Source organism: Ahaetulla prasina, chromosome 1 (genome assembly GCF_028640845.1).
Source record: "Ahaetulla prasina isolate Xishuangbanna chromosome 1, ASM2864084v1, whole genome shotgun sequence".
NCBI classification, from domain to species: Eukaryota; Metazoa; Chordata; class Lepidosauria; order Squamata; family Colubridae; genus Ahaetulla; species Ahaetulla prasina.
The window spans coordinates 244,770,900-244,786,630 of NC_080539.1; the positions used below are offsets into that span (position 1 = coordinate 244,770,900).

A 15,731-nucleotide genomic window follows, 5' to 3' on the forward strand; every position below is an offset into this window, starting at 1 on the left:
CTAACGAAGGAGGGAAGCAACCTAGAACTAAGGAGAAATTTCCTGACAGTTAGAACAATTAATCAGTGGAACAACTTGCCTCCAGAAGTTGTGAATGCTCCAACACTGGAAGTTTTTAAGAAGAGATTAGATCACCATTTGTCTGAAGGTTTCCGGCCTAAGCAGGGGGTTTGACTAGAAGGCCTCCAAGGTCCCCTTCCTGTTATTTTGTTAAAAGTATGTAGATTTTGCAGCAGTTTGAACTAGTCTTGTCCCATGAGGTTTTATATGTATAATCCTTCTAGCTACTATAAATTATTGCTTACTAGTCATCAATTTTTTCCCCATACACTCACACAATACAGCTGCAATGATAGCAACATAATTTTGACAAAGCTCCACAAAGAACCTCTTGCAAAAAAAAAATCCACATTTTTATAGGCTTGATCTCTCTTCCTGAACCTTATTTGGGGATTTTGAATCTTGACACATTTTTCGAAAATGAAAGGAAAGACTCCCTTCCTACAATTCATAGATACACATAGCAAAAGTGCATCTTAAAAGAAAAAAAAAAACCCTCACAATGTTCCTATGGAAAGCATGTGTGCAATTCCATTCCTGAAACTGCCTGAAATACAGGACTCTTGATTAAACCTAAACTAAAATGTATAGGATAATTCTGTTTTTAATGCATTGGCTTAAAAATACTATGTTCAAATAGGTACCGTATTAGAAAGGAAAATTCTTAGGTTCTACCTGAAAATAATCAATTTTCCTTCCTTAAAATTTAACCCAATAATGATCAAGCAAATAAGGGACCAGTTTAACACGAAGCTTTCTAAAGACTTTTTATGCTGCAACCTTCTACAAAACTAAGAGCCCCCACTAAATTCAACAAAACTAATCCCCAGGCTACAGTTTTTGCCTCTTCTTTTCTCCTGAATGTCTAATCATGATGTTACCAGAAGTCTTTCCCTTCCAATATCTTGTTTTCAAAGAGTTTGAGATTCTAGTCACACAATGTTGCACTGCCACTTATCCTTCTGCACCTACACTGCTTGTTTTAGTGCAAAGGAAGAGTAATTCTCTCTCTCTCTCTCTCTCATTTACATACTATGTATGTACAGCAGCAGTTCATTTAAGTGACTTATGGCCATTTTTCACAATTATGACCCTGGCAGCATCCCCATGGTCACATGATCAAAATTCAAATGCTTGACAACTGACTCGTATTTATGAAATGTCAGGTAAGGAAGCTGGCACAACAAGCGAGGGCATTGCTTAGGTTTATTAAACTGTTCCTGATTATGCTAAGTCAACAGCCTGGCTTAAAACCATGAATCTATACAAATTCAACAATACCTAGATGGCTCATAGAGTTTTGATATTTGACTTTAGTGACCAGCAACTCATGAAACTGTGAGTCCTTGGGGTAATAAATGGAGCCTCAGGTGGGTCTTCAGAACTACATCATCCCTATGGAAACAGGCAACTTTCTAGCTCATTTGGTTGAAGAGGGAGGCCCAACGGTTTTCGCTCCATTGTGTTGTGCTGGCGAGACAAAGTTAATCTCTTTACAAGTCTGGGTGAGGGGAAGGGGGGGGTGTTGATACAGCTAAACAGAGAAGGGTCTGGGGTGGAACAATTATGGGTCACCTACATTCCCCTCCTATGGGTGGCCTAAACACATAAAAATCAGTACAGTATAATTTATATACTAATACAAGATTGATTCCAATGCTTAAGGAAGTTTAGATGCTTCCTTAAAAAATGCTTAAACCAGGAAACAGATTACTAGGAGAAAAGGAACAGAGGAACAAAGAAAATTCCTAGTATGGGGTAAAATGGCATGAGTGTGATTTAAGTAACAGTTGTGGTCTGCCAGCAGCCTGCAGAGCTGGCAACGGAGTCAGACAGCAATTAGGCTGAGGAAGAATATGGGCCAGTCCTGGAGGCTGGGGAAGGCCCGGATGAGGGCTCTGTGTTGGAGGCAGAGGTGGGGCCAGGGCCATCGGGGAGTGAGATGCGGACTCCGGAGCCTCCAGAGGCTGACAGTAGTGAGGCAGAGGAACAGGAGGACCCTGTTCCTAATGCACACATGAGAAGAGCTGCCAGAAGGCAAGAGCAGCTAAAGCAAAGAGGACGACTTGGGAGTAGGCCCAAGAGATGACTGGTCCCTCTCATAAGGTTTAAAAGACCAGCAATGGCGTTTGGGCTCTTTGCCGGAAAACAATGTTGATAGCTTTGTCTTGTTGCATTTGTTTCATATTGGTGTCTTCTGAACTTTTGCCAAGAAAGGCCTTTGGCAGTTTGCCTAATTGGATCAAGGTTGGTGATAGGACTGAGGAATTATGTTGGGAGGAATTTGCTTTAATTTAGTTGGACTATGCTGAGAATGAGTTAATTCTCAGATGTTCAAATAAAGTTTGTTTGTTTTTACACTGACTGAGTTTCCTACTACCTACTTGGGCCTGGGTCACAAAGTAACTATTGGAAAAAAATACTTATCTTATGTTTTAGACAGAATTTCTTTATCTTTATTATATAACTACATTGTACATCCAGCATATCTAATGCTTTGAGTGTGATTCAGCAAACTAAACACAAAAAGTGGTTTTCTACATTATATTACTTCTACAATACATCCGTCTATTCATCCATCCATTATTCTTATCCATATAAGCAAAATAAATACAATGTGTATTTGGACTAAGCAAAGTTTTCCTTCAGTTGTCTTGTGAATATGGCTAGCACAATGCAAAGAAGATGGCTGACATAGTTCAGTCCAGCCTTAATGTTCATGAGGGTGATATCCTCTTGGATACAGCTTTGATTCCCAAGCGTTGCCTCCAATGCTCTAAATGAATGAGTTTTACTGCAGGTTTGAAAGGAAACTACAGCCACCTATCTCCACAACCCCCATCTCAGACACAGCAACAACAGCCAAGCCTCCTACAACTGACCCCATTTCATTGGGTTCACAACCCCTAGTGATCACAGAAAAGGAAGTGCAGGACCTATTTCACAGACAAAAGCCAGGAAAAGCTCCAGGCCCAGACAAGATAACTCCTTCTTGCTTAAAAGTCTGTGCTGACCAATTGGCCCCCATCTTCACCCATATTTTCAATAAATCACTAGAGATGTGCTATGTTCCTTCTTGCTTCAAACGCTCTACCATCATCCCAGTGCCGAAGAAGCCCACCATCAAGGAACTGAATGACTACAGACCAGTTGCTCTAACATCTGTAGTCATGAAAACCTTTGAAAGGCTAGTGCTTTCCTACCTGAAAACCATCACGAATCCGCTTTTAGACCCCTTGCAATTTGCATACCGAGCAAATAGATCAACAGATGATGCTGTTAATATGGCTCTGCACTACATCCTACAACATCTTGAGTCTCCAAAGACCTATGCAAGGATCCTTTTGTAGACTTTAGTTCAGCATTCAATACCATCATTCCAGACATTCTTCTAACTAAGCTAAACCAGCTACAGGTACCGGAACAGACTTGTAAGTGGATCACAAGCTTCCTAACAAACAGGAAGCAGCAGGTGAAGCTAAGCAAGATCACATCAAATACCTGTACAATTAGCACAGGGCCCCCAAGGCTGTGTGCTCTCCCACTTCTCTTCTCTCTGTATACCAATGACTGCATCTCCAATGATCCATTTGTTAAGCTACTGAAGTTCGCAGATGACACAACAGTGATTGGTCTCATTCGAGACAATGACGAATCCGATATAGACGAGAGGTCGAACGACTAGCCTTGTGGTGCAACCAAAACAATCTGGAACTGAACACACTCAAAACCGTAGAAATGGTGGTAGACTTTAGGAAAACCCTTCCATACTTCCACCTCTCACAATACTTGACAACACAGTATCAACAGTAGAAACCTTCAAATTTCTGGGTTCTATCATATCGCAAGATCTCAAATGGACAGCTAACATCAAAACATCATTAAAAAGGACAACAAAGAATGTTCTTTCTGCGCCAACTCAGTAAGCTCAAACTGCCCAAGGAGCTGCTGATCCAATTCTACAGAGGAATTATTGAGTCTGTCATTTGCACCTCTATAACTGTCTGGTTCGGTTCTGCAACCCAACAAGAAAAACACAGACTTCAGAGGATAATTAGAACTGCAGAAAAATAATTGCTACCAACCTGCCTTCCATTGAGGACCTGTATACTGCACGAATCAAGAAGAGGGCCGTGAAAATATTTGCAGATCCCTCGCATCCTGGACATAAACTGTTTCAACTCCTACCCTCAAAACGACGCTATAGAGCACTGCACACCAGAACAACTAGACACAAGAACAGTTTTTTCCCGAAGGCCATCACTCTGCTAAACAAATAATTCCCTCAACACTGTCAGACTATTTACTGAATCTGCACTACTATTAATCGTTTCATAGTTCCCATCACCAATCTCTTTCCACTTATGACTGTATGACTATAACTTGTTGCTGGCAATCCTTATGATTTATATTGATATATTGATCATCAATTGTGTTGTAAATGTTGTACCTTGATGAACGTATCTTTTCTTTTATGTACACTGAGAGCATATGCACCAAGACAAATTCCTTGTGTGTCCAATCACACTTGGCCAATAAAATTCTATTCTATTCTATTCTATTCTATATGACGCACAAAAGTCGACTGTGCTCTCTTTATATGAACCTAATGGATATAGAGAGACGTCATCTGCAAACTTCCCTTGCATTATTTATAGACTCTAGAAAGCTGCCTGTGTCAATCTTAAGATGTTAGTAGAGATTCTCAGTCGTCCAGGTCATGGTTGTCCCAAAGGTGCTTTTTCAAAAGGCAACTGGACTTTCTTGTTTTTTTTCTTTGAAGACGTTTCGCTTCTTATCCAAGAAGCTTCTTCAGCTCTGACTGGATGGTGGGGAATGGAAGGATTTATATTCCTTGCAGATGCTGGTCATTTGCATCCTTTCAGAGGGTTGTTGAAGCACTTGGAGGTTTATCTGTATCTTCAGGGTCACCCAAGTAGTGCTCCTGGTTCCTGTAGTCTTCAATTTTTCCTCTGGAAATCCATTCCTATTCCCACACTATTCAAAAGGTGTTCATCCCAAATTGTATAGCTAAAAGTCTGTAGAGATCCATTACAGACTATTGGCATTTCATTGCTTGCATGACGAGAAAATAAATGTTAACTACTTGTTACACACGAAGCCATCCACCAATAGATCAGGGATGCTTCTGCAACTGTTGTGTCTAGACCCATGATGGCTGCTGCCCAAAAACTGTACCAGAAGCTAGTAAAAAGTTTTGAATGATTAAAAAAGTGTATCAGTAATGTTTTAACACTTCTATCAATAAACCCCCACCTACAGATATACAGTAGGTTGCCTTCCTCTATTGCTGAATATTAGAATTACTCTAATATTTCAGAAGGGACGTGGTGGCTTAGTGGGTAAGATGCTGAGCTTGTCGATCGAAAGGTTAGCAGTTCAGCAGTTCGAATCCTTAGTGCCACATAACGGGGTGAGCTCCTGTTACGTGTCCCAGCTTCTGCCAACCTAGCAGTTCGAAAGCACATAAAAAATGCAAGTAGAAAAATAGGGACCACCTTTGGTGGGAAGGGAACAGTGTTCCATGCACCTTTGGCGTTGAGTCATGCCAACCACATGACCACGGAGACGTCGTCTGACAGCTGGCTCTTCGGCTTTGAAATGGAGATGAACACCGCCCCCTAGAGTCGGGAACAACTAGCCTGTATGTGCGAGGGGAACCTTTACCTTTACCTTTAATATTTCAGAATATTCGAATGTCACACCTTAAATGTTTTAGTTCAAATAAAGCTACAAATTGGCTCTATAGCTGGAAATTCTGAGCCTCAGGTAAGAAAACACCATGTCTTAATACAGTTACAGTACACATAGTCCTCGACTTATGACCACAATTGAGCCCAACACTTCCATTGCTAGGCAAGACAGTTGTTAACTGAATTTTGCCCCATTTTACAACCTTTCTTGCCATAGTTGTTAAGTGAATCTGGCTTCCTCATTGACTTTTTTTTTGTTTTTGTTTACATTTATATCCCGCCCTTCTCCGAAGACTCAGGCGGCTTACAGTGTATAAGACTTTGCTTGTCAGAAGGTCACAAAAGACGATTACATGACTCTGGGACACTGCAACGGTGGTAAATATGAGCCAGTTGCCTAGCATCTGAATTTTGATCACGTGACCACAGGGATGCTGTGATCATAAGTGTGAAAAACAGCCATAAGTCACCTTTTTTCAGTGACATTTTAACTTGGAATAGCAATGGCACTTAGACTTATATGCCGCTTCACAGTGCTTTACAGCAGTCTCTAAGCAGTTTACAGAGTCGGCATATTACCTCCAGCTATCGAAGTGCTGTCCCGGTGTCTGGAGGCCGTACGGGTCTGGATGGGGAGAAACAGGCTCAAGCTCAATCCCGCCAAGACAGAGTGGCTGTGGATGCCGGCATCCCGGTACAGTCAGCTAAATGCGGCTGAACATCGGTGGCGCAGTCATTGGCCCCGATGGAGAGGGTCCGCAACTTAGGCGCCCTCCTGGATGAACGGCTGTCTCTAGAAGAGCATTTGACGCCGCTCCAGGAGAGCGTTCTACCAGGTTCGCCTGGTACGCCAGTTGCGCCTTTCTGGACCGGGATGCCCTATCCACGGTTACTCACGCACTCGTGACGCCTCGCCTGGATTACTGCAATGCTCTCACATGGGGCTCCCTTGAGGGGCATCCGAGGCTACAGTTAGTCCAGAATGCAGCTGCGCTGGTGATAGATGGAGCCCTCGTGGCTCCTATATGACACCTATCCTGCGCAGACTGCACTGGCTTCCTGTGGCCTTCCGGTGCGCTTCAAGGTTTTGGTGACCACCTTTAAAGCGCCCATGGCATTGGGCCGGGTTATTTACGGGACCGCCTACTGCGACGAATACCTCCCACCGTCCCCTGCGCGCCTCACAGAGAGGGTCTCCTCAGGGTGCCGTCAGCGAGGCAATGTCGTCTGGCGACGCCCAGGAAGGGCCTTCTGTGGGGCTCCCACCCTCTGGAACGATCTACCCCCGGACTTCAGCTGGACCTTTGGACCTTCCGCGGGCTTAAAACATACTTATTTAATTGTGCAGGACTGAGCTAGATTTTAAATTTTGGGTTTTAAATTGGGTTTTATTTCTATTTTTAATTGGACGGGCTTTAGAATAAGTTTTTAAAATGTTTTATATTGTATTTATATTCTATTTATCTGTTTTTAGTGCCTGTAAACCGCCCTGAGTCCCTTGGGAGATAGGGCGGTATATAAATATGATTAATAAATAAATAAATAAATAAATAAACAACCAGGGTCCTGATTTTACCAACCTCGGAAGGATGGAAGGCTGAGTCAGCCTTGAGCCTGGTGAGGTTTGAACTGCCAAATTGCAGTCAGCCGGCAGTCAGCAGAAGTAGCCTGCATTCTAACCACTGTGCCACTGCGGCTCATGGTCACTAAACGAATGGTTTTAAGTCGAGGACCATCTGTGCTCCAGAAATTGTGGGTACTCCAACCCTGGAGGCTTTGAAATGGAGATGAGCACCGCCCCCTAGAGTCGGGAACAACTAGCCTGTATGTGCGAGGGGAACCTTTACCTTTACCTTTAATATTTCAGAATATTCGAATGTCACACCTTAAATGTTTTACAGTTCAAATAAAGCTACAAATTGGCTCTATAGCTGGAAATTCTGAGCCTCAGGTAAGAAAACACCATGTCTTAATACAGTTACAGTACACATAGTCCTCGACTTATGACCACAATTGAGCCCAACACTTCCATTGCTAGGCAAGACAGTTGTTAACTGAATTTTGCCCCATTTTACAACCTTTCTTGCCATAGTTGTTAAGTGAATCTGGCTTCCTCATTGACTTTTTTTGTTTTGTTTACATTTATATCCCGCCTTCTCCGAAGACTCAGGCGGCTTACAGTGTATAAGACTTTGCTTGTCAGAAGGTCACAAAAGGCGATTACATGACCCTGGGACACTGCAACGGTGGTAAATATGAGCCAGTTGCCTAGCATCTGAATTTTGATCACGTGACCACAGGGATGCTGTGATCATAAGTGTGAAAAACAGCCATAAGTCACCTTTTTTCAGTGACATTTTAACTTGGAATAGCAATGGCACTTAGACTTATATGCCGCTTCACAGTGCTTTACAGCAGTCTCTAAGCAGTTTACAGAGTCGGCATATTACCTCCAGCTATCGAAGTGCTGTCCCGGTGTCTGGAGGCCGTACGGGTCTGGATGGGGAGAAACAGGCTCAAGCTCAATCCCGCCAAGACAGAGTGGCTGTGGATGCCGCATCCCGCACAGTCAGCTAAATCCAGCGGCTGAACATCGGTGGCGCAGTCATTGGCCCCGATGGAGAGGGTCCGCAACTTAGGCGCCCTCCTGGATGAACGGCTGTCTCTAGAAGAGCATTTGACGCCGCTCCAGGAGAGCGTTCTACCAGGTTCGCCTGGTACGCCAGTTGCGCCTTTCTGGACCGGGATGCCCTATCCACGGTTACTCACGCACTCGTGACGCCTCGCCTGGATTACTGCAATGCTCTCACATGGGGCTCCCTTGAGGGGCATCCGGAGGCTACAGTTAGTCAGAATGCAGCTGCGCTGGTGATAGATGGAGCCCTCGTGGCTCCTATATGACACCTATCCTGCGCAGACTGCACTGGCTTCCTGTGGCCTTCCGGTGCGCTTCAAGGTTTTGGTGACCACCTTTAAAGCATTCCATGGCATTGGGCCGGGTTATTTACGGGACCGCCTACTGCGACCGAATACCTCCCACCGTCCCGTGCGCTCTCACAGAGAGGGTCTCCTCAGGGTGCCGTCAGCGAGGCAATGTCGTCTGGCGACGCCCAGGGGAAGGGCCTTCTCTGTGGGGGCTCCCACCCTCTGGAACGATCTACCCCCCGGACTTCGTCAGCTTTCGGACCTTTGGACCTTCCGCCGCGGGCTTAAAACATACTTATTTAATTGTGCAGGACTGAGCTAGATTTTAAATTTTGGGTTTTAAATTGGGTTTTATTTCTATTTTTAATTGGACGGGCTTTAGAATAACTTTTTAAATGTTTTATATTGTATTTATATTCTATTTATCTGTTTTTAGTGCCTGTAAACCGCCCTGAGTCCCTTGGGAGATAGGGCGGTATATAAATATGATTAATAAATAAATAAATAAATAAATAAACAACCAGGGTCCTGATTTTACCAACCTCGGAAGGATGGAAGGCTGAGTCAGCCTTGAGCCTGGTGGGGTTTGAACTGCCAAATTGCAGTCAGCCGGCAGTCAGCAGAAGTAGCCTGCATTCTAACCACTGTGCCACTGCGGCTCATGGTCACTAAACGAATGGTTTTAAGTCGAGGACCATCTATGCTCCAGAAATTGTGGGTACTCCAACCCTGGAGGTTTTTAATAAGAGATTGGACAGCCATTTGTCCCAAATGGTATAAAGTCTGCTGCTTGAGTATGCAGGATGTGGACTGGAAGACCTCCAAGGTCCCTTCCAACTGCGTTATTTCTGCATTCAGCCCTGCTTTTCCTTTGGCTGCTGCCAGGCCATTCCCAGCCATCCTGACACCAGTAAAAAGACCGGGAGAGGCCTCGCGTCAAGGGCTGCAGAGAGTTAATCGCTGCTGGACGCCGATTGGGCGGGCTGGGCGGAGATTTTACCATTCAGAGCCCGGGCAGCAAGAAAGTTCAGGAGTTTGGGAAGAGAGTCCCAGCCAGAGAGCCGGAGAGTCATCCAGGAAAGGAAGGGAAGAGGGAGGGGGGGGCAGGTTGAGGAGAAACAAACACAGCCAAAAAAACAACAATAACAACAACAAAACCCCAAACCCCAAAGCGATCCAGGCGGCAGAGAAGGAGGCAGTTGCTGCTTCAAGGGCCTGGGAGATCTGCCCGTTTCAGGCCGTCCCGCAACTTTGGATTCCCTGGAGAACCACCGGCCAGATTCGCCCAGGACTGAAACAGGCGGACGATGTGAAGAAGCAGGCAGCGCCGATCCTCTCTTGCCTTATTTCCCTCCGGCTGACTGGCTGGCTTGCTTGCTTGGACTCGGTGTGGCCCGTAGACAGTAATGCTTAGGATCGCGCCCGATCCAGCCGCCCAAGCGATCCGTGCCTCCCGCCGTTGCAGCGGTGGCCTTTGTTAACAACTCCCGCCGGGCTTTTCCCGAAAGCTTGTTTAGTCCCCTCTCTGCGCCGGCGATCGTCGTCATGGCCCTGGGGAGGGGGTTCCCGCGGTACGCCGCCGCCGCCTGCCTCTGGATCCTCTCCTCCTTTTGCCCCGGCGTTACAGGTGAGCGCAAATCAAAGGGGACTTGGGGAATATATTTATATCGCGCTGGGGACGATCGGGGTGTGTGTGTCACAAGGTGTCATAGTTGTGTGAATCTTGCATCGGGGCTTGTGTGTGTGTGTGAGAGAGAGACAGCCGTCCAATTCGATCCGGCGGGAGAGACGTGCACAGTCCGCGGTAAAGGATAACTTTTTATTTATTTATTTTTATTTTCGTGAATCTTTATGCTGCTTTTCGCCGCAGGCAGGACTTGGGGAAGAGAAGGAGTTAATGGAAAACAATAAACGTAGCACGTGTAGAACTCCCTGTAAACATACCAGGGTTTGGATAGCAGCAGCAGCCGCCACAGCAGCCCAGAGATCAGTAAATAGATGGGTGGTTATTCAACACCCCCTTTTCCCCCCAGGTGTGTGATCTGGGTTCCTTCAACTGCACTTGCACCAGGATGGAACCGGCTGCCAAGACATTTTGGAGGGTGCCTGGTTGCTTTGGCTGTAGTGAGGGCTGCAGCGAAGAAGTGGCTAAATGGATTGATTAAAGTTGGCAAGGTCTTTCAGATGAAATAAAAGCTGAAGAAATAGAACCTGAATTGGTAGTGGTGCCTGAAGAATAGACATCCCATGCTTTTAACAGAACAGAATAACAAGAGTTGGAAGAGACTTTGGAGATCTTCTAGTCCAACCCCCTGCTCAGGCAGGAAGCCCTATGCCATTTCAGACAAGTGGTTATCCAATATTTTCTTAAAAACTTCCAGTGTTGGAGTACCCACAACTTCTGGGATCAAGTCCACTGATTAATTGTTCTAACTGCCAGGAAATTTCTCCTTAGTTCTAAGTTGCTTCTCTCCTTGATTAGTTTCCACCCATTGCTTCTTGTCCTGCTTTCAGGTGCTTTAGAGAATAGCTCGACTCTCTCTTCTTTGTGGCAGCCCCTGAGATATTGGAACACTGCTATCATATGACCCCTAGTCCTTCTTTTCATCAAACTAGACATACCCAAACTTTACAGTACCCTACGTGTGAATGGTGCACGATTTCCCTAAACTTCTTTGCAGAAACCAAATATGGAAATATGGTTGATCTATATGCATTCATGAAGCCTTTCATTATAGAAAAGTGTGACTTCTGTGTGGTTTATAACCCACTTTACTCTTTCAGAAAAACTGTGCATCACCAAGTTACTTCTGCAGTATGAGAAGGCTCTCCAGTGTTTTGTTTTTTCCCCCAACTGAGCCAAGCAGATGTGGGTGTTGTTAGGAGTGTTTATGGACTTGGTTTGCTGATACAGTGTTTTTAAAGTGTTTATAAGGTGGTTAGTGCTTTTGAAATAGCTGTAGCTCGGCTTTCCCAGTGTGGCTCCTTGAGAATGCAGCTTTCAAGATGTGCAACATTGTGCCAAGTTGCGCAAAATTTCCATAGATGTGTAGGCTGGTGATAATATGTGGGCAGTTCAAAGTTAAGAAGACTTCTGTTTCATATTGTGTTTTCATGTTCTAGAAAGAATGTAGAGAAGAGCAACCAAGATGATTTGGGGACTGGAGGCTAAAACATATGATGAACGGTTGCAGGAACTGGACATGGCTAGCCTAGTGAAAAGAAGGACTAGGGGAGACATGATAGCAGTGTTCCAATATTTGAGGGCTATCACAGAGAGGAGGGGGGCAAGCTATTTTTCAAAGCACCTGAAGGCCAGACAAGGAGTAATGGATGGAAACTGAACAAGGAGAGATTCAACCTAGAAATGAGGAGGACCGTTCTGACAGTGAGCACAATCAACCAATGGAACTGCCTGCTTTTGGAAGTTGTGGGAGCTTCATCACTGGATGCTTTTAAGAAGAGATTGGACTGCCATTTTTCAGAAATGGTGTAAGGTAACAGTAACAGCAACAGAGTTGGAAAGGACCTTCGAGGTAATCTAGTCCAACCCCCAGCTCACACAGGAGACCTGTACTGGGGATTTGAACTGCCGAACTGCTGACCTTTCTGATTGACAAGCTGAGTGTCTTAGCCACTGAGCAGGGGAGGGGTGTTGGACTAGATGACCTGCAAGGTCCCTTTCAACTCTGTTAATCTGTTAATAAATATCAAGTCCCCAAACATGTTTATTAGCTCTTCTGTATCTTTGGAAATAGGCTTGTTACTAGCTTCTTATTCTTTGCTGCCCTCTCTTTACCTTTAAGATGCTTCCAGGGAAAGTTAGAAACAGGGTGGTCTTTAAATGCTAGTTCCATTCCTACCACTTGTTGCAGAACTAGATTACACAGCAGAGAGAAAAAAACACTAGAAGGTATGGTTGCCCTGTATCGCTTCCAGCAGCAGTATTGAATAGCAGGAGATGTAAGAGAGACTCTAATGATGCCTCTCCCAGCATATTTGAAGCAACAGATTTTTTTCATCTCTCAATTTCAAAAATAAACTTCAATTCCATAATTATGTAAAAAAAAACAAAACCCAACAATTCGTGTCTCGTGGGATGTTTTAAAACACCAATTTGCATCCCTGTTGAAATGATACCCAGCTTTCACTTCCGACAAAAACACTTGCCAGCTTCCCATTTGGTCCAAGCCATGGGATGAACACATGCTAGTGATGCTCCCTTTAATCCATTCTTATTCTATAACAGAGGTCATCCTTTGCTGTTCTTGAGTTAAAGTGGTTCTCCCCCCCCCGCCATTGCCCATTAGATGTCTGTATCGTTTTTTCAAGGGACTAAAAATGCGTTTGACTGGACAGTGAGGCAATCAAAAGGTTTGGGATCAGGCAAGCACAACTGGCCACTTCAGGCATATTCAGCCTTCCTCTTTAATCTCTTGGCATTTTCCTGCAAGGCCACTCTCTTTGAGAGTGGAAAACCCATCTGTTTTAAACCAGCCTCTTTTACTGTATCTGTCCGATGGCTTCAGGAAGTATCAGGATTTAACTCACCCCATAGGCCCAGCATTCTTTCAAAACTCCATGCCTGCACAAGCCTGTTGTTAAAACTATCCACCAAACACAGCAGTGTTGTGACTGGCAGATGGTTTCCTGCTGACTGATGATGTGAACACAGAGAGAAGGCAGTGATGTTAGAGTCTTTAAATGATGCCTTTGCTTAAATGGTGCACCCCTGAAATTAGGACACAGCCATCTGGCCTCAGGTTAAAAGTGAGGCAGGATAAGGAATTGGCAGTGGGGACCACAGATTTTAGGCCAGTACAGATAGTCCTTGATTTACAATCACAATTGTGCCCAAAATTTCTGTTGCTAAGAGAAACATTTGTTAAGTGAGTTTTGGCACCTTGCTTGCCATGGTTGTTAAGTGAATCACTGCAGTTGTTTATTTAGTAACGCGGTTGTTAAGTGAATCTGGTTTCCCCATGGACTTTGCTTGTCACAAGGTCGCAGAAGCTGATCGCATGACCCCAAGGCAATGCAACCGTCATAAATATGAGTCCGTTGTCAAACATCTGAATTTTGATCACGTGTCTACGGGGATGCTGTAACAGTTGTAAGCGTGAAAACCGGTCATAAGTCACTTTTTTTCAGTGTGTTGTAACTTCAAATGGTCACTAAATAGCAATAGCACTTATATATTGCTTCACAGTGCTGTACAGCCCACTGTAAGTGGTTTATAGAGTTAGCTATTGCCCCCAACAATCTGGGTCCTCATTTTATCCACCTTGGAAGGCTGGAAGGCTGAGTCAACCTTGAGCCTAGTGAGATTCGAACTGCTAAATTGCAGTCAGCCGGCAGTCAGCAGAAGTAGCCTGCAGTACTGCACTCTAACCATTACATCACCATGGCTCTTTGAACTGTTGTAAGTCAAGGATCTACTGTTTAGTAGTAACTGTAACTTTGTTGCTTGTATCCTTACGTTTTATATTGATATTGATTGTATCCTGATTACTTATTTGTACCCTATGACTATCATTAACTGCTGTACCTTATGATTCTTGATGAACATATCTTTTCTTTTATGTACACTGAGAGCATACGCACCAAGACAAATTCCTTGTGTGTCCAATCACACTTGGCCAATAAAAAATTCTATTCTATTCTATTCTATTCTATTCTATTCTATTCTATTCTATTCTATTCTATTCTATTCTATTCTATCAGCCCTGGCCACAACTGAGCTACTAGGAAAGCCCTTCTGATACTCTACAAGACAGGTTTTCAGGATATGAGAGACAACGAATCGGGCATTTGTGTCATGAGAAAGTATGACAGCTATGTTTCCGGAACACTATATTTATATCTGCACTTACCTGAGAGTAAATCACACTGAATTTGCCGGCTTTGCCCATTTAACAAACGCAATATGGATCTAAGTTAACAGCTAACTAAAGAGTAGAAAGCATTGTATCCCCTGTAATGTATCTTAGAGCAAGCTATAAGTCATTTTCACATGGAGTGCATTGTAACTTAGACGTGATTGCTCGTGACTGTATATGGCAATTGATCCCAAGGATATATATACCTTTCTTAAAATATGGGCACAACTACCATTGTGACACATGATGTATCACTATAATCTGTCACTCTGCAGATTTCAATATGTAGAGAAATGCATATTAGAAGTTTATAACAAGTAAAAGGCAGTTGGGTTAGCAGTAAGAAAAATTCCAAAATCTTTCATTATTTTTATACCGTCTTATGAACATCTACATGGATCGGTTCATCTATACACGTGTTTTTGCAACAATAGAAAGTGGTTTGCTTCTCTTCTAAGCAGTGGTGGGTTGCTACAGGTTCACCCCGGATTGGGAGAACCAGTAGCGGCGGCAATGGGAGGCTCTGCCTACCTGCCCGGATGCTTTTGCGTATACACATGCCTACCAGCGAACTGGTAGCAATGGGTTTCTAGGGCTGTTTCTAGGGCTGGTAGCCCTGTTTCTAGGGCTGAGAGAGAGAGTGACTGGGTCAAAATCACCCTGTTGGTTTCAATATTTTTAAAGTTTTGAGATCTACAAACTTAATTTTATAAGGAAGTATCTGAGGAAGAGATCTAGTGATTGGGGGAAAGATGAAGGAATGAAGTATACCTTCTCAAGATGAAAGGTGCAATTATATCTACTGCTAAATTTGTGATTGTCACATTTCACTCACGATTGTCCTTAAATATTTTATTCAAGATTAGAAGTAGGAATAAATACAATTGACAGAGAAGGACTGCTTGGTAGGAAAATACATTGCATATTGCACTGGAATAATTCTTCGACTAGTCCTTGAAGAGATTTTGCAACAGGAAATAGGCTATCCTGCTTTCCTTGGGTAAGTTCCTTGAATGAACTAGCTGGCTTCCATTTATAGAAGCAGTAAATCCTCACATAGACAGTCATATCTTTGCACTCCTTTAAAAGGATCGGATCTCTGCCCACACATAGCATTTTTTAGCATTAAAAAAACTCCTCTTGAAGCAACTTT

General features: G+C 43.9%; 1 protein-coding gene across 1 annotated transcript in view; it reads left to right on the forward strand.

Moving 5' to 3' along the window:
• The first annotated feature begins 9,742 nt into the window (after positions 1 to 9,742).
• ITGB5 (integrin subunit beta 5) overlaps positions 9,743 to 15,731 on the forward strand; it is an 85,696-nt gene continuing 79,707 nt past the window's right edge. The window contains exon 1 of the mRNA XM_058195105.1: positions 9,743 to 10,326. Within this exon, the coding sequence (XP_058051088.1) occupies positions 10,245 to 10,326 (82 nt within the window). The 5' untranslated portion in view covers positions 9,743 to 10,244. The remainder of the gene's footprint in view (positions 10,327 to 15,731) is intronic.